This window comes from Trachypithecus francoisi, unplaced genomic scaffold (genome assembly GCF_009764315.1).
Source record: "Trachypithecus francoisi isolate TF-2019V2 unplaced genomic scaffold, Tfra_2.0 Lachesis_group12, whole genome shotgun sequence".
In the NCBI taxonomy this organism is placed as follows: Eukaryota; Metazoa; Chordata; class Mammalia; order Primates; family Cercopithecidae; genus Trachypithecus; species Trachypithecus francoisi.
This window is the reverse complement of record NW_022681457.1, coordinates 66,346,084-66,364,449: the sequence shown is the minus strand read 5'-3', so window position 1 is coordinate 66,364,449 and position 18,366 is coordinate 66,346,084. Positions and strand designations below refer to the sequence as shown.

Here is an 18,366-nt window from a genome sequence, read left to right as displayed (position 1 = left end):
TGAACCCGGGAGGTGGAGGTTGCAGTGAACCGAGATTGTACTCCAGCCTGGCAAAAGAGTGAGACTCTGTCTCAAAAAAAAAAAAAAGAAAAAAAAAAAAAACCCACCAACCTGATATCCAAACTTTATGTGAATACAAATGTAACTTACCATCAAATAGTCGATACAAAACAATATGAAATGGACAAGGTTATTGAATAAATGGTGTTAGGACAATAATCAGGAAAGAAGAAAAGGATAAATTTAGACTTGCAATAAATAACTTTTAGATGAATCAGTAATTCTGTATAATACCAAAAAAAGATCATTGAAAAAATATAGTAGTGTTAACCCAGAAATGAGTTTTGCAATGTTTAAAATAGAGGCAAAATACAATAAATGATTTTTTTTCATTTTTAATATTCACAAGTAAGAATTTTCCAAAGTAGGCCGGGCGCGGTGGCTCAAGCCTGTAATCCCAGCACTTTGGGAGGCCGAGGCGGGTGGAACACGAGGTCAGGAGATCGAGACCATCCTGGCTAACACGGTGAAACCCCGTCTCTACTAAAAAATACAAAAAACTAGCCGGGCGAGGTGGCGGGCGCCTGTAGTCCCAGCTACTCCGGAGGCTGAGGCAGGAGAATGGCATAAACCCGGGAGGCGGAGCTTGCAGTGAGCTGAGATCCGGCCACTGCACTCCAGCCTGGGCGACAGAGCGAGACTCCGTCTCAAAAAAAAAAAAAAAAAAAAAGAATTTTCCAAAGTAATGAAGGAATGAATATAGATAAGGATCTTCAAATATTTATTTTATTTGGGGTGATTTTTTTCCTGTATAAATTTTCTTAGACTGACTAACCTGTGAAGCATAAGTAAGGCATTTGTACCTTAGTTCTATTTGTAGAGATTTTCACCACTATGAATTTTCTTATGTCATATGTTTAGAGTCCTTCCTTCAGCACATAATTTCAATTTATAGTCTCCAATTCACAGAGTTTCTTACCATTATGACTTTTCTTATGTTGCTGAAACTCTGAACCCCTCCCATAAGCCTTCCCACAGTTCTTACATTCATAAGGTTTCTCACCTGTATGAATTCTCTGATGCTGAGTAAGGCTTGAGCCACTACAAAAAGCTTTCCCACACTCCCTACATTCATAGGGTTTCTCACCAGTGTGTATTCTCTGGTGCCGATTAAGAGCTGAACCACTACTAAAGGACTTTCCACATTCTTTACATTCATAGGGTCTTTCACCAGTATGGATTAACTGGTGTTGGATAAGTTTTGAGCCACTACCAAAGGCCTTCCCACATTCCTTACATTCATAGGGTTTCTCACCAGTATGAATTCTGTGATGTTGAGTAAGGTCTGAACCACTACTAAAGGTCTTCCCGCATTCCTTACATTCGTAAGGTTTCTCACCAGTATGCATTCTTTGATGCTGAATAAGTTTTGAACCACTTCTAAAGGCTTTCTCACACTCTTTACACTCATACGGTTTCTCACCAGTGTGAATTCTCTGATGTTGAGTGAGATCTGAGCCACTATTAAAAGCCTTCCCACATTCCTTACACACATAAGGTTTCTCGCCAGTATGAATTCTTTGATGTCGTGTAAGGGCTGATCCAAAACTAAAGGCCTTCCCACATTCATTACATATGTATGGTTTCTCACCGGTATGAATTCTCTGATGCCGAGTAAGGGCTGAACCACTGCTAAAGGCCATTCCACATGCTTTGCACTCATAAGGTTTCTCACCAGTATGAATCCGCCGATGTTGAGTAAGGTTTGAACCACTGCCAAAGGCTTTACCACAATCTATACATTCATAAGGTTTCTCACCTGTGTGAATTCTGTGATGCCGAGTAAGGGCTGATTCAAAACTAAAGGACTTCCCACATTCCTTACACTCATAAGGCTTTTCACCACTGTGAATGATCTGATGTCGAATAAGGCCTGATCCAAAACTAAAGGCTTTCCCACATTCCTTACATTCATAGGGTTTCTCACCAGTATGAATTCTCTGATGGTGAGTAAGGTTTGAGCCACTACCAAAGGCCTTCCCACATTCTTTACATTCAAAAGGCTTCTCACCAGTGTGAATTCTTTGATGGTAAGCAAGGTTTGCACCACTACCAAAGGCCTTGCCACATTCTTTGCATTCATAAGGTTTCTCACCAGTATGAATTCGCTGATGTCGAATAAGGACCGATACAAAACTAAAATCCTTCCCACATTCCTTACATTCAAGGAGTTTCTCATCAGTATGAATTCTCTGATGTTGGATACTGAAAGTGGGCATGTCTTCAGGAGTAAATATCATTTCACTGAAATGTCCTTCCTGAGATCCCTGTTTTCTCTCAAACTGGCTTTTACATTCCCAATCACCTCTGAAACTTGAACACTCAATGCTGTGTTTTGTAAGGTTTTCCATTATCTCCCATCAGGATGATTCTATTCCATAAATATCCTTTTTCAGAAATAATTTCTTGGTCTCAACTTTGATTCACAGTCTGAAAGAAAATATAAAAGCAAACATTCACTTTTTTGTGTTCTGGGAGAGATTAAACGTTTATAATAGATACGAAAGACAACCACAACTTAATTTTCATAAAAAATTGAGTTGCTTATACAGTTCTCACATCATGACTGGGGCAATTGACAAACAGATTAGGAAAGCAGAGAAAATCAGTAAAAGTCAGACTAGAAAGTGAAGGAGGTATTCAGGAAACAGATTATTTTTAAACAGTAGTTTAAAGTTCCCTGTAGACTTTGAAAGCTTGGTAATTATACAGATGTCTTGGCCCTGTCTTGATTTCTTTTTTTTTTTTTTTTTTTTGAGACGGAGTCTCGCTCTGTCGCCCAGGCTGGAGTGCAGTGGCTGGATCTCAGCTCACTGCAAGCAAGCTCCACCTCCCAGGTTTACGCCATTCTCCCGCCTCAGCCTCCCGAGTAGCTGGGACTACAGGCGCCCGCCACCTCGCCCGGCTAGTTTTTTGTATTTTTTTAGTAGAGACGAAGTTTCACCGTGTTAGCCAGGATGGTCTCGATCTCCTGACCTCGTGATCCGCCCGTCTCGGCCTCCCAAAGTGCTGGGATTACAGGCTTGAGCCACCGCGCCCGGCCTCTGTCTTAATTTCTTAAGAGATGAATCTAGTGTTATAAACATTTATAAATGAGGGTAATTCTCATATTATCAGGGTTGTTTGGAGCACTACATTTTTCCTGGGGTGGAAAATCTGGGATGATTCAGTAATAAACATAATTTGCAGATAAACTCATGGAGACAGAAAAGAAAATAATCCACAGAGAGCAGTTTCTGAATGAAAGACTAATGTGCTAAATGAGTATGGAATGAACTATGGAGAGGGAAGATTCATCTGTGGTTAGAATGTGATTTGTTATGGTTAAGTTTGCCTCCAAATTCTATGATAACATTGAGAGAAGGAGGAGCTCAGTAAGGGCTACAGCAGAGGAACAGAATCTAGTTTTAACATGAGAGGAAAGGGAAGACAAGACAGGAGGCAATGTGATACTACTAGAAGATTGCAAGAAAGATGAAGATATATAAAGATGAAGATACATAAATATCCTGAACCTCATCTTTGATGATTATGGAATGATTCTGATCACACCTAATCTACTTATATTCTTGCATAAAGTAACTGTGCAGTGCTTATTATTTTGGGAGATTTATTTGCCACAAAAGTAGAGACTAGGAAAGAGAATGGATTTAAAAATACTATCTAAGGCCCTGAGTTAATACCTCAAACCCCAAAAAGTGAAAACATTCCAGCATCAATCTCTTTCTACAATTCACATAACAATCCTGTTTAGAGCAGGTCTAAATATGTCTTGAAATTGTTCTTCCAATCTCCAACTCGCTAATCCAAATCAAAATTACCTTTTGCTTGGACACTAAAGCAGCATTTCTTCTAGCTTCCTGCATTTCCAGTTTTGCACCCTTAGCACCCAGAGTGATATTTAGCCTGGAACTGTTCTGCTCAAAATGAACTTGCTCGTAAAAGTTCCTCAGTGATCTGCCAGCCTCTACAACCTAATATCCCTCTCTGCACCCCCCCACCCAACAATAAGCTGTAGCCACAGTGGCCTTCATAGTTCTTCAAATGCACAAAACTGTACCCACCCATCCCCATCATGATTTCATCTGCCCGAAATGGCCCCCTATATCCACTGCCCCTACTCTTGGCCTTGCACGTTTCTGGTAATGGTTTAGATCTCTGCTAAACGATATATCTTTAAAATATTTCCTGCATGTTCAGTCTTAATTATGCACACTCTATCATCATTTCTCAGAGCTGTTTTTTCCTCTTTCCTTTGTGTTTTGTTTTGATAATGGGTAATTTACACATCCATTCCCTACAGTTAAATTTTTCATATTTGTTTGAATGCTTGTTTAATCTCTGCTACAATAGAGCCAAGCTTCATGGAGACAAAGATAATATCTGTTAATTTAATCAGCTTGAACTCTGGTACATGAAAAAAAACTAAATGCATTTATTGAATAGCTAATATAATGAATTATTTTCAAAATGTATTATCCTTACAAATAAACATATAAAAACTAGATTTCTCTAGACATAGGACATAATTTCTCTGAAAAAGGGCAGTGGATCACGTGCATTTATCCCTGTACCCTTTCCAAAACCTCACTAAAAGGAATGAAAAGGAATTTGTAAAAATGAACAAACCCACCACATAAAAGGAAATTAAAGAGGAAGCTGCAGCAACAAAACATTTTAAGTTAATTAATTTATTTATTTATTTATTTTGAGATGGAGTTTCGCTCTTGTTTCCCAGGCTGGAATGCAATGGCGTGATCTCAGCTCACCGCAACCTCTGCCTCCCGGGTTCAAGTGATTCTCCTGCCTCAGCCTCCTGAGTACCTGGGATTACAGGCATATGCCACCATGCCTGGCTAATTTTATATTTTTAGTAGGGACAAGGTTTCTCCATGTTGGTCAGGCTGGTCTTGAACTCCTGACCTCAGCCTCCCAAAGTGCTGGGATTACAGGTGTGAGCCACCATGCCTGGCTCCTTTTTTTTTTTTTTTGGACGGAGTTTCACTCATGTCATCCAGGCTAGAGTGCAATGGCGCAATCTCAGCTCACTGCAACCTCTGCCTCCCAGGTTTAAGTGATTCTCCTGCCTCAGCCTCCCAAATAGCTGGGATTGCAGGCGCCCACCACCATGCCTGGCTGATTTTTGTATTTTTAGAGGTGGGGTTTCACCATATTGGCCAGGCTGGTCTCAAACTCTTGACCTCCAGTGATCCACCTGCCTCAGCCCCCCAAAGTGCTGGCGATGACAGGTATGAGCCACCATGCCTAGCCAACATTTTAAGTTGAAAGTGTAAGATGAATGATGACCAACCAAAAAAGATATAGTCTTAACTAGAAGGAAAGCCGACATATAGTTACACATTTTTGTGTGTAAAAAAGTGTATGATTTATGCTGCAGAACCCCAGAAAAACTTAAGAAGTGGAGGGAACTAAGTACCCATAAATGTCTAACAATCAACATACAAAAATTTAGCATACAGCTTCTTAGAGCCCACTCTAAATTACAAATAGATCATCACCTCATGAAGATACGTGTACCCACCCACATGTTCAAAGCAGTATTATTCACAATAGCCAAGATGTGAAAATAACCTATGTGTCCACTGATAAACAGATGAAGAAATTATGATACCTATAAATGAGTATTATTCACCATTGAAAATGAAAGAGATCCTGCCATTTGCCAAAACAGACATGAAACTGGAGGACATTATGCTATGTGAAATAAGGGAGACAGAGGAAGAGAAATACTGCATGATCTCACTTATATGTAGAATGTAAAAAAAAAAAGTACAGAAATAGCATACAAAATGGTAGTTACCGGGGACTGTCGGGGGAAAAAATGGGGAGATGCAGGTCAAAGGATACAAAGTTTCAGACATATAGAATGAATAAGTCTAGAGATCCAATGTACAACATGAGGGCTATAGTTAATGACATTGTATTGTATTTGAGATTTTTGATAAGAGAGTAGATTTTTAGGTGCTCTTGCCACACACACATAAAAAGTGTAACTATGTGAGATGATGAACATGTTAATTTGCTTGACTACAGTCACCATTTCATAATATGTATCAAAACCTCATGTTGTATACCTTAAATATATACAAAAACAACATAAACAAAAAATAGGCAAATATTAGATATTTGAGAAAAGCCTGTAAGATACAAGACAGTAAACAAAGCAACCAAAGGAATTCAGAAGACAGACTATATAGGAGAACAAAGAAAACCTCAAATCACAATGTATATTCTCATAGGATGTGAGAAGCTACTCCACATGATACAAGAATAGAATAATATGAAAGAAGTATTAAGTGAAAAAAAAGTATTCATAGAAAATGAAAATATAAAGTGGGAATAAAAATAAATCATTCAAAAATAAATAAAATATCTTTAAAACCCATACAAAAAAGATACAGAAATGGAAAATAGGAAAATATGGGAGGTCAAGCAACAAAGTCCACCATCTACTGAGAAGAAATCATTTTTAGAAGTTTGCTAAGAATCTATAAAGTGTGCTAGAAGAAATGGAGGAACCCGAAAATCACCATTTTAAAATCATCAATAGGATAAAAGATTCAGGCAATGGATTCTAAAATTGGATAATGAATTCCGCTGGGGAAAAGGATATTCACTTGATCTCACAGTATCACTCTACAGATTATTTATTAATTATAAAGGGAAAAACATATACCTGTATAATAGAAAGATTTGGTACTTACCACCTTAATCTTAAGTGGTAAAACTTGATGCCTTAGTCTACTTGTGTTGCTATGAAGGCATATCTAAGGGAGGGTAACTTATAAAGGAAAGAGGTTTATTTGGCTTACAGTTCTGCAGGTTCTACAAGATGCATGGCACCAACGTCGTCTTCTGATGAAGGTTTTAGGCTGCTTCCACTAGTAGAAGGCAAAGAAGAGCTGGGATGTGCAGAGATTATGTGGAGAAAGAGGAAGCAAAAGAGAGGGTCGAGGGAGGTGCTAGGTTCTTTATAACAACCAGCTCTTGTGGGAACTAATAAGAGCAAGAACTCACTCACCCACTGCCCCCCAGGGAGGGCATTAATCTATTCATCAGGGATCCACCCCCATAACAGAAACACCTGCCATTAGGCCCCACCAACACTGGGGGGAAATTTTCAACATAAGATTTGGAGGGGACAAACATCCAAACTATAGCACTTGGAATCAAGAGTAGTGGAGCAACCTGACAATATGTTCCTCCTAATGTAATACAATAAAAGATGTACCATCATACCACCTATGTGGTATGCTTGCCAAATATATTCACCTGAATCTAAGCTTCCTATACATGAGAAAGCCATGAGACAAATAAAGGTTGTGACGGCCGGGCGCGGTGGCTCAAGCCTGTAATCCCAGCACTTTGGGAGGCCGAGACGGGCGGATCACAAGGTCAGGAGATCGAGACCACCCTGGCTAATACGGTGAAACCCCGTCTCTACTAAAGAATACAAAAAACTAGCCGGGCGAGGTGGCGGGCGCCTGTAGTCCCAGCTACTTGGGAGGCGGAGGCAGGAGAATGGCGTAAACTCGGGAGGCGGAGCTTGCAGTGAGCTGAGATCCGGCCACCGCACTCCAGCCTGGGCGACAGAGCCAGACTCCATCTCAAAAAAAATAAATAAATAATAAAAATAAAAATAAAAAAATAAAAATAAAAAAAAGGTTGTGGGACATTCTATAAAATAATTGTCCTGGATTCTTAAAAAAATTCAATGTCATATAAAGCAGGGCCAGGCATGGTGGCTCATGCCTGTAATCCCAGCACGTTGGGAGGCCGAGGTGGGGAGATCACCTGAGGTCAGGAGTTCGAGATCAGCCTGACCAACATGGAGAAATCCCGTCTCTACTAAAAATACAAAACTAGCCGGCTGTGGTACTGCATGCCTGTAATCCCAGCTACTCAGGAGGCTGGGACAGGAGAATCACTTGAACCCAGGAGGCGGAGGTTGTGGTAAGACAAGATCGTACCATTGCACTCTAGCCTGGGCAACAAGAGTGAAACTCTGTCTCAAAAAACACCGAAAAATTCATGTCATATAAAACAAAAAATGAGAGACTGCTCTAGAATAAAAGAGACTAAAGAGATCCAATGACAGAACCAATATATAAATCTTGACTGGATCCTAGATCACGCAAACACACACCCAAGTAAAACAAACAAACAAATAAACAAAGAAACACAATAGCAGCTAAATAAAGAGTTTGAAAACCACTGGAGCTGTCTAAACATAAAATGCTTAAGAATATTAGTAAGTCCATTTTAATTTTCTTAGATTGGAGATATATTATAAATACTAAGGAGATATATGTTAAAATTATTAATGGTAAAATGTGAAGATGTCCCCAACATATTTTCACATGACTCAGAAAAAAATGTGTATGTATGCGTATTAATAAAGATAAAGGAAATGTGGCAAAATGGCAACAACTGAAAAATTTGGGTGATGGATGATAGAGTCCGAATGCTTGTGTCCTTCCAACCCCCAAATGAAATGTTGAACTTTAGGTATCAATGTAATGGGGTAAGGAGGTGCGGCCTTTGGGAGGTGATTAGGTAATGAGGGAAGAGCCCTCATGAATGTAATTAGTGTCCTTATAAAAGAGGACCCAGAGGACTGCCTTTCCCTTTCTACCATGTGAGGACAGAGAGAAGGTGCCAACTATGAAGCAGAAAGCAGGTCCTTACCAGACACTGAATCTGCTAACATCTTGATCATGTATTTTCCAGGCTTCACAACTGTGAGAAATCAGTTTATTTTGTTCGTGAGATAACTAGTTTGTGGTATTTTGTTACAGTGGCCCAAACAGAGGAAGAAAATGGGTATTCAGAATTCACTGGAATAGTCTTTTTTTCTCTATGTTTGAAATTTTTCTTTTTTTTTTTTTTTTTTTTTTTTTTTTTTGAGACGGAGTCTAGCTCTGTCGCCCAGGCTGGAGTGCAGTGGCGCGATCTCGGCTCACTGCAAGCTCCGCCTCCTGGGTTTACGCCATTCTCCTGCCTCAGCCTCCCGAGTAGCTGGGACTACAGGCGCCCGCCACCTCGCCCGGCTAGTTTTTTGTATTTTTTAGTAGAGACGGGGTTTCACCGTGTAGACCAGGATGGTCTCGATCTCCTGACCTCGTGATCCACCCGTCTCGGCCTCCCAAAGTGCTGGGATTACAGGCTTGAGCCACCGCGCCCGGCCAGTCATCAAAAATACTTTTAGTTAGCCCAATCTCTGAGGAAGAAAGTGGGGCTGGAGACTGGGTTCAATCATGTGGCCAATGATTAATCAATCTTGCCTACATAATGAAATTCCACCTCAAAGTTCAGTGGAGCTTCCTTGTTGAACATATCAATGTGTTTGGAGGGTGACACACCTGCTTTCACCAGGAAAGGGCATAGAAACTGTGTATAGATCCCTTTCAGACCTTTCTCTATGTGTCTCTTTACTGGGCTGTTCCTAACTTGTATCCTTATCTTTCATAATAAAACTATAAAGTATAGTGCATTCCTGGATTCTGTGAGTTGCAGTAAATTACTAAATGAAGGGGGGAGGGGGAGGGAGTCATGGGAACTTACTGGAATTGTAGCTAGTTGGCCTAAAAGGGCAGATTTACTGGGGACTATATGCTAAAACCTACGGAATCTGACACTAACTCTGGGTAGCTAGTACCAGAACTGAATTTGCAGTACATCAGTTGCAGATGCAACAGATTAAAATCCCATGTTCATAGATTGGAAGACTTAACATGAAGATGGCAATACTCGCTAAAATAATCTGCAGATTCAGTGCAATCGCTATTAACACTTCAGTGGCCTTTGAAATGAAAAGCCAGGCTGGGCGCGGTGGCTCACGCCTGTAATCCCAGCACTTTGGGAGATCAAGATGGGTGGATCACAAGGTCAGGAGTTCAAGACTAGCTTGGCCAACATGGGGAAACCCTGTCTCTACTAAAAGTAAAAAAATTGGCCGGGAACGGTGGCTCAAGCCTGTAATCCCAGCACTTTGGGAGGCCGAGACGGGCGGATCACGAGGTCAGGAGATCAAGACCATCCTGGCTAACCCGGTGAAACCCCGTCTCTACTAAAAAATACAAAAAACTAGCCAGGTGAGGTGGCGGGCACCTGTAGTCCCAGCTACTCGGGAGGCTGAGGCAGGAGAATGGCGTAAACCTGGGAGGCGGAGCTTGCAGTGAGCTGAGATCCGGCCACCGCACTCCAGCCTGGGCAACAGAGCGAGACTCGGTCTCAAAAAAAAAAAAAAAAAAATTAGCTGGGCATGGTGGCACGTGCCTGTAATCCCAGCTACTCAGGAGCCTGAGGCAGGATAATTGTTGGAACCCAGGAAGCGGAGGTTGCAGTGATCTGAGATTTTGCCACTGCACTCCAGCCTGGGCGACACAGCAAGGCTCCGTCTCAAAAAAGAAAAAAAATGAAAAGCCACTCCTCAAATCCATATGGAACTGCAATGCGTGTCCAAAATCCATATGGAGGCCGGGCGCGACGGCTAAAGCCTGTAATCCCAGCACTTTGGGAGGCCGAGACGGGCGGATCACGAGGTCAGGAGATCGAGACCATCCTGGCTAACACAGTGAAACCCCGTCTCTACTAAAAAATACAAAAAAAAAACTAGCCGGGCGTGGTGGCGGGCGCCTGTAGTCCCAGCTACTCCGGAGGCTGAGGCAGGAGAATGGCGGGAACCCGGGAGGCGGAGCTTGCAGTGAGCTGAGATCTGGCCACTGCACTCCAGCCTGGGCGACAGAGCGAGACTGCGTCTCAAAAAAAAAAAAAAAAAAAAAAAAAAAAAAACAAAATCCATATGGAACTGCAATGTGTATTGAAAATGAAAAAGTAGGACTCACTTCTTCCAATTGTAACACTTACTACTACAAAGCTACAGTAATCCATAGGATTGGCATAAGAACAGACTTGTAAACTAATGGAATAAAACTGAAAAACCAGAAATAAACCCAAACATCTATGACTAATAAATTTCCCAGAAGGACAGTAAGTCCACTGCATGGAGAAAGAAATGTCTCTTCAACAAATGGTATTGGGACAATGGGATAAACACATGCAAATATAAAATGTGAGCTTGAGATGGATCAACAACCTAAACAGAAGTGCTAAATAATAAAACTCTTCCAAAAAACAGGATTTCTAATTCTTCATGACCTCAGATTTCGCAGTTAATTCTTAGATTTGACACCTAAAGCACAAGCAATGAAAGAAAGGATACATCCATTTAAATTCATCCAAGTTAAAAGTCTGTGCTTCAAACGGGTACAGGGTATTTCTACAGGCAGATGAAAAAGGTTTAAAACTAGAGAGAATCGATAGTTGCACAATATTATGAATACAGCAAATACCACTGAAGTTATACTAAATACCACTGAATTATGCGCTTTAAAATGGTTAAGTGTATTTCATGTGAATTTTGCCTAAATGAACAAATCTTGGGGAAAAAATGGGAAAAGGAGACAAAAGATAATGCAAATGAAAAGATGTTCTGTTTCATTAGTAGTCATGGTCATGCAAATTAACCATAATTAGCTATTACTAAGTATATTAGGTAGGTAAAAAGTATGACTATTCCAAATGTTGGTAAAGATGTGGCAAAAATGTGGCAAAGGCGGCAGCAAATATACACTGTTGGAAGTAGACTACTTTTTCATACAATCACTTTGAAAGAATTTGGTTATCTAGGCTAACATGTATATTCCCTATTACCCAGCAATTCCACTCCTAAGTAAAACATCCACTAGAATGTTCATAACAGTTTTATTAAGAGTAAAATGCTGGAAACCACCAATTATCCACATAAAAAATATGTTGGACAAAATACACTGTGATACAGTCACAAAGGTTATGAAATAATAGTGGAGATAAACAAGATATATCTAAACTATTCAACATGGGCCAGGTGCAGTGGCTCACGCCTGTAACCCTAGCACTTTGGAAGGCCGAGGCGAGTGGATCATTTGAGGTCAGGAGTTCGAAACCAGCCTGGCCAACATAGTGAAACCCCGTCTCTACTAAAAAATACAAAAAATTAGCTAGGTGTGGTGGTGCATGCCTGTAATCCCAGCTACTTGGGAGGCTGAGGCAGGAGAATCACTTGAATTGGGAGGTGGAGGTTGCAGTGAGATGAGATTGTGCCACCACACTCCGGCATGGGCGACAGAGTGAGACTCTGTCTCAAAACAAAACAAAACTTAAAAAGGACACATATATTATGATTCAATTTATATAAGTTTAAAAGCAGGCAAAGCTGTATAATATCCTTTAGGGAGTTACACAAAGTTGGCAAAAAATTATAAGAGCAGAGAATGATTTTTACAAAATCTACTTAATAGTTACACTTGAGTGGAGAGAGAGTGAAAGAGATGAATTTGGTTTGGGCAGGCAGAGAGCTTTGTGGTACTAGCGATGTTATATTTTTCTAATCTTCATGGTGGTTATATGGGTATTATCACTTAACCTAAAAAGATTTTATGTATCTGAATATATAAAATACTTCAGGAAAAAACTCAAACTTTTAGAGGAAAAGAAGAAAAAAGAAACAGAAAGAACATGTTTCAATTCATCTGAAGAAAGTAGTCTAATAGCCATGATACCAAATAAGACAAAATACTAAATATGAAAAGAGAATAACTTGGGGCTAATATAACTTATGAATACACACACACACACACACACACGCTAAATAAAACTCTAGCAATCTGAATACAATAATTAAAAAAGCAAACTTTATGAATAAGTTGATTTTATCCAAGGAATACAAGGCTGCTTCAACATTAAAAAAGCGCTTAATTATATTAACAGATTAGAGAGAAAAATGCACATTTGTCTACGACAATCAGAGAATTTGATAAAACCCAACATCCAGTTACTGTAAGAAGAAACACAAAACTTGAACAAGCTATGAGTAGAAGGTAATTTCCTCATTCTGGTTAACAATACCTACAAAAACCAGGAAGGGACACATCAAATATGTGCATGTCCATACAGGTTGTAGCAAATAAAACATGTAAGTACTAGAAAGTAAGAAACAAAACTGATGTTTGCAGATCTTATGATTGCCTATATGGAAAAATTCAAAAGATATAATCATCCATCCATTTTATTTTTTTATTTATTTTTATTTTTTTATTTTTTTATTTTTTTTTTTGGAGACGGAGTCTCGCTCTGTCGCCCAGGCTGGAGTGCAGTGGCCGGATCTCAGCTCACTGCAAGCCCTGCCTCCTGGGTTTTACGCCATTCTCCTGCCTCAGCCTCCCAAGTAGCTGGGACTACAGGCGCCCGCCACGTCGCCCGGCTAGTTTTTTATATTTTTTAGTAGAGACGGGGTTTCACCGTGTTAGCCAGGATGGTCTCGATCTCCTGACCTCGTGATCCGCCCGTCTCGGCCTCCCAAAGTGCTGGGATTACAGGCTTGAGCCACCACGCCCGGCCCATCCATTTTAAAAAGTATTATACAAAAAGTAGCTGGGTGTGCTGACACGTGTCTATAGTCCCAGCTACTCAGGAGACTGAGGCAGGAGAATCACGTGAACCTGGGAGGTGGAGGTTGCAGTGAGCCGAGATCGAACTACTACACTCCAGCATGTGTGACAGAGTGAGACTCTGTCTCTATAAATAAATAAATAATATTTTGAAAAGTATTATATCCCTATCTCATGTCATACCTAAACAGCAAAGTCAGTCCTAGATAAATGACTTACATTTTTAAAAATGAACTTTAAAATTCTTAAAAGACTATGTGCCAGTTGTCAATGTATTGCCCCTAAGTTCCAAATTCACCCTTTATTCACCATTTTTTCCCTCTGCAAAAGTAGACCTGGGCTATAGAAATATTTTTCCTTGCCAGAATAATGTTAAGCTTTACCAGTAGTGGATGTCTGAAAGACACTGCAGGAGGAAGGGACATTCCCTTCTGGTTCTGGTGTGCTTGCCTGGCAGGTGGCTCCAGCATCCAGGTCCACCTCCTGCAGCACATTCAGTTTCCCCAGCACCCAGTTCCTGCAGCATGAGTGACTTTACCAGGCTTCCTCAGTCAAGCAGCTTCTCTAGCTCCTGGCTCTTAAAGTACAAAGTGGCCAGCAGCACCCAGTAGCCTCATCTGAAAGTTTCGTAGCAAATGCTTCTGGTAAGACAACCCAGTCTGCCCCACAGGATGGATTACTGGCAAATTCTAGAGGACAGATTTCCAGCAAGTTCCACAGCAGGAACAGGACATGGCTAAGGCAAGTGAGGCACTTATGGCCCAAAACTTGAGGCATTCGCACTCAGATGCCAACCCTGTACGTATAACCCTGACGATGACTGTCTTAAGAATGAGGAACCCAGAATGCAAAATTTGAGGCATTCGGTCTCAGCGTCATGCAAGTGTAGCTACATCTGACAGTGAATGCTTCTCACTGTCTCACTTGCCTCATCTTAGTCCCAGCCCTTTACCACAGCAATTACTTTCATTCAGTAAGCCACAGATGTGCACTCTCCAACAAGGCCTAGATGTTAGCCCTGGGAGGGCTTCTTCCTTGGACTCTCTACCATTAGTAGTGGCTGCTCTTATTGTTATTTTTAAAAATTTTTTTAGAGACAAGGTCTCACTCTGTCACCCAGGCTGGAGTCACCCAGGTACCCAGGCACAATCACAGCTCACTGCAGCCTCAAACGCCTAGGCTGAAGCCATTCTCCCTCCTCAGCCTGCCAAGTAGCTAGGAATACAGGCACATGCACCACACCTAGCTAACTGGCTGTTTTATTTTTCTTTTTGTAGAGACAGGATCTGGTCTGAAACTCCTGACTTTCAGCTATCTTCCCACCTCAGTCTCCCCAAGTGTTGGGATTACAGATGTGAGGCATCGTGCCCAATCAATGGCTGCTCGTTATGGCTATAACTCCCATGGTTTTTTGAGTTTCCTTTACTTCTTACTGGTCAATCCTTTGTTACTCTAGTTCCATGATAGTTAATAATTTTTTTTTTTTTTTTTTTGAGACGGAGTCTCGCTCTGTCGCCCAGGCTGGAGTGCAGTGGCCGGATCTCAGCTCACTGCAAGCTCCGCCTCCCGGGTTTATGCCATTCTCTCACCTCAGCCTCCCGAGTAGCTGGGACTACAGGCGCCCACCATCTCGCCCGGCTAATTTTTTTTTGTATTTTTTTTAGTAGAGATGGGGTTTCACCGTGTTAGCCAGGATGGTCTCGATCTCCTGACCTCGTGATCCGCCCGTCTCGGCCTCCCAAAGTGCTGGGATTACAGGCTTGAGCCACCGCGCCCGGCCGATAGTTAATAATTTTTTATATTAAACATTTCTAGTTCAAATTACTGTGTGTTTTCTGTTCCTTGATTAGATATTGACTGCAACAGAATTGGTACCTGATGTGGTTCCAGGTGAAAGTCCTGTAAAGACGGAACTTTGGGATTAGTTTGGTCACGCCTTTTAGTAGCTTTTTGCTAATCCTTTGGGATTGACTGCAGTGCAGAGTTCCATGCCAATGGGATTTAGGTTGGTAGAAATTCATGGCATGCAGTAACGTTACAATTAATTGGGCCATGGTTGATTGGAATGAAGTGTCAATTAAAGCACATGCCTTGGGACCTAAACAGTTGCTGTATTTGACCATTATGGTAGTAATGATATAAGGACTGCGGTGTGGAATGGATTAACTTACGTTAACTTAAATGCATAAAGAGAAGCTGATAAACTCAGGTGTATTAACTCTCAGTTCAAGTCACAATCTGAGAATGAAAGCATTTCCATAAAAATCCTAAAAGAATCTCCCCTTGGCCAGGCGCAGTGGCTCAAGCCTGCAATCCCAGCACTTTGGGAGGCCGAGACGGGCGGATCACGAGGTCAGGAGATCGAGACCATCCTGGCTAACACGGTGAAACCCTGTCTCTACTAAAAAATACAAAAAAAAAAAATTAGCCGGGCGAGGTTGTGGGCGCCTGTAGTCCCAGCTACTCAGGAGGCTGAGGCAGGAGAATGGCGTAAACCCGGGAGGCGGAGCTTGCAGTGAGCTGAGATCCAGCCACTGCACTCCAGCCTGGGCGACAGAGCAAGACTCCATCTCAAAAACAAACAAACAAACAAAAAAACAAAAAAAGAATCTCCCCTTTCTTGTAGCCATAGGGCTGACATTGCTGAAAAACACACAATTGCTCAGCTTGCTGAATTATGATGAATGTTGAATTCACAGTCTTGTCAAAATTTTTCATGTGAAAGAATACTGGCAAAGAATGGGATACTGAAATTTGGAGTTGAGACATATGGATAGGACCCAGATGAAAGTGGCAATCTTGAACTCCTAAGTCACTGTGGTGACCTCTCTTACTAGTGGAAATAACTTGCAATCCAGCATTTGAGAAATTAGTTTTCCTCTGGTTGAAAACCCTAAGATAACATAACCTGGAGTAGTGCAAAGGGCATGCTCATGCTCTGTAAGATCCACCAGAAATGTTCTGTCTGCTGAGACAGTATTTAAGAATGAGCCTGGAACATCTTCTCATTCCAGGAAGTAAGGAAATGCTCAATCCTCATTATAGATCTATAATGAGGGTCCAATCTCAGCATAACCCAGGGAGACAGGTATAGAGTATGACCCAGGAGTAAATAACTCACTGTATTAGTTTGCTAGGGCTGCCATAATAAAATACCACAGACTGGATGGCTTAAATAACAGAAATTTGTTTGTTCACAGTTATGGACATTAGTCCAAGATTATGCTGATTGTAGGTTTGGTTTCTTCTGAGGCCTCTCGCCTTGGCTTGCAGATGGTCTGTTTATTGCTATGCACTTACATGGTCTTTCCTCTGTGTCTATCCTTGGCATCTCTCTGTGTGTCCAAATTTCCTCCCTTATAAAGATAGGAGTCAGGTCGAATGAGTGCTCACCTTAATGGCCTCCTTTTAACTGAATTATCTCTTTAAAGACCCTGTTTCCAAATACATTCACATTCTAAGGCACTGGGATTTATGCTTTCAACATATGAATTTTGGAAGGGACACAGTTGAGCCCACTAATACTCACCAAAACATGGGTTGTGGGAGGAGCACAATGATGATGCTCTAACTTTATGCATAGTTTTAACTTTTTTTTTTTTTTTGAGACTGGGTCTCACTCTGTCGCCCAGGTTGGAATGCAGTGGCATGATCTTGGCTCACTGCAACCTCCGCCTCCCGGGTTCAAGTGATTCTCCTGCTTTAGCCTCCCGAGTAGCTGGGATTACAGGTGTGCACCACCACTCCTGGCTAATTACTGTATTTTTGGGTAGAGATGGGGTTTCCCTATGTTGTCCAGGCTGGTCTTGAACTCCTGGCCTCAAGTGATCCACCTGCCTCAGCCTCCCAAAGTGCTGGGATTACAGGTGTGAGCCACCGCACCCAGCTAGTTTTAACTTTTGGAAGCATGCTAATATTTTTACGTACTCATACAATCAAGTCACCAAGAATAGAGTAACAAAAAAGGCCAAATGGTAGGAACAAACTTAAATGTATTTCAAATGAATAACAAAAGCAAACTTAATGGGGGAAAAAACCAAATCCAAGTAAATTAGAACACAATATTTTGACTATGTACTCCCAGTCTAAAGATAAAGAGAAGTTGGCCATGTGCGGTGGTTCATGCCTGTAATCCCAACACTTTGGGAGGTCAAGGTGGGTGGATTGCCTGAGGTCAGGAGTTAAAGACCAGCTTGACCAACATGGCGAAACCCTGTCTCTACTAAAAATACAAAAATTAGCCGGGTGTGGTGGTGGGCGCCTGTAATCCCAGCTACTCAGGAAGCTGAGGCAGGAGAATCGCTGGAACAGGGAGGTGGAGGTGGCAGTGAGCTGAGGTCATGCCACTGCACTGCAGCCTGGACGACAGAGCGAGACACCGTTTCAAAAAAAAAAAAGGCCAGGCATGGTGGCTCATGCCTGTAATCCCAGCACTTTCGGAGGTGGAGGCAGGTGGACTGCAAGGTCAAGAGATCAAGACCATCCTGGACAACATGCTGAAAACCCGTCTCTACTAAAACTACAAAAAATGGCTGGGCGCGGTGGCTCAAGCCTGTAATCCCAGCACTTTGGGAGGCCGAGACGGGCGGATCACGAGGTCAGGAGATCGAGACCATCCTGGCTAACATGGTGAAACCCCGTCTCTACTAAAAAATACAAAAAAACTAGCCGGGCGAGGTGGTGGGCGCCTGTAGTCCCAGCTACTCGGGAGGCTGAGGCAGGAGAATGGCGTAAACCCGGGAGGCGGAGCTTGCAGTGAGCTGAGATCCGGCCACTGCACTCCAGCCTGGGCCAC

At 41.7% G+C, this 18,366-nt stretch overlaps 1 protein-coding gene across 8 annotated transcripts in view; it reads right to left on the bottom strand.

The window, feature by feature from the left end:
- ZNF345 (zinc finger protein 345) overlaps nt 1-18,366 on the bottom strand; it is an 83,955-nt gene that overhangs the window by 49,871 nt on the left and 15,718 nt on the right. For 6 of the 8 annotated variants that reach the window (XM_033225978.1, XM_033225981.1, XM_033225979.1 and 3 more), the window contains one exon: nt 719-2,490. The exons of the other annotated variants lie outside the window; for them this stretch is intronic. In XM_033225978.1, coding sequence (XP_033081869.1) covers nt 945-2,411 — 1,467 coding nt within the window. In that variant the 5' untranslated portion in view covers nt 2,412-2,490 and the 3' untranslated portion in view covers nt 719-944. Of the gene's footprint in view, nt 1-718; nt 2,491-18,366 lie in introns of those variants that run through there. 8 annotated transcript variants of the gene reach the window in all.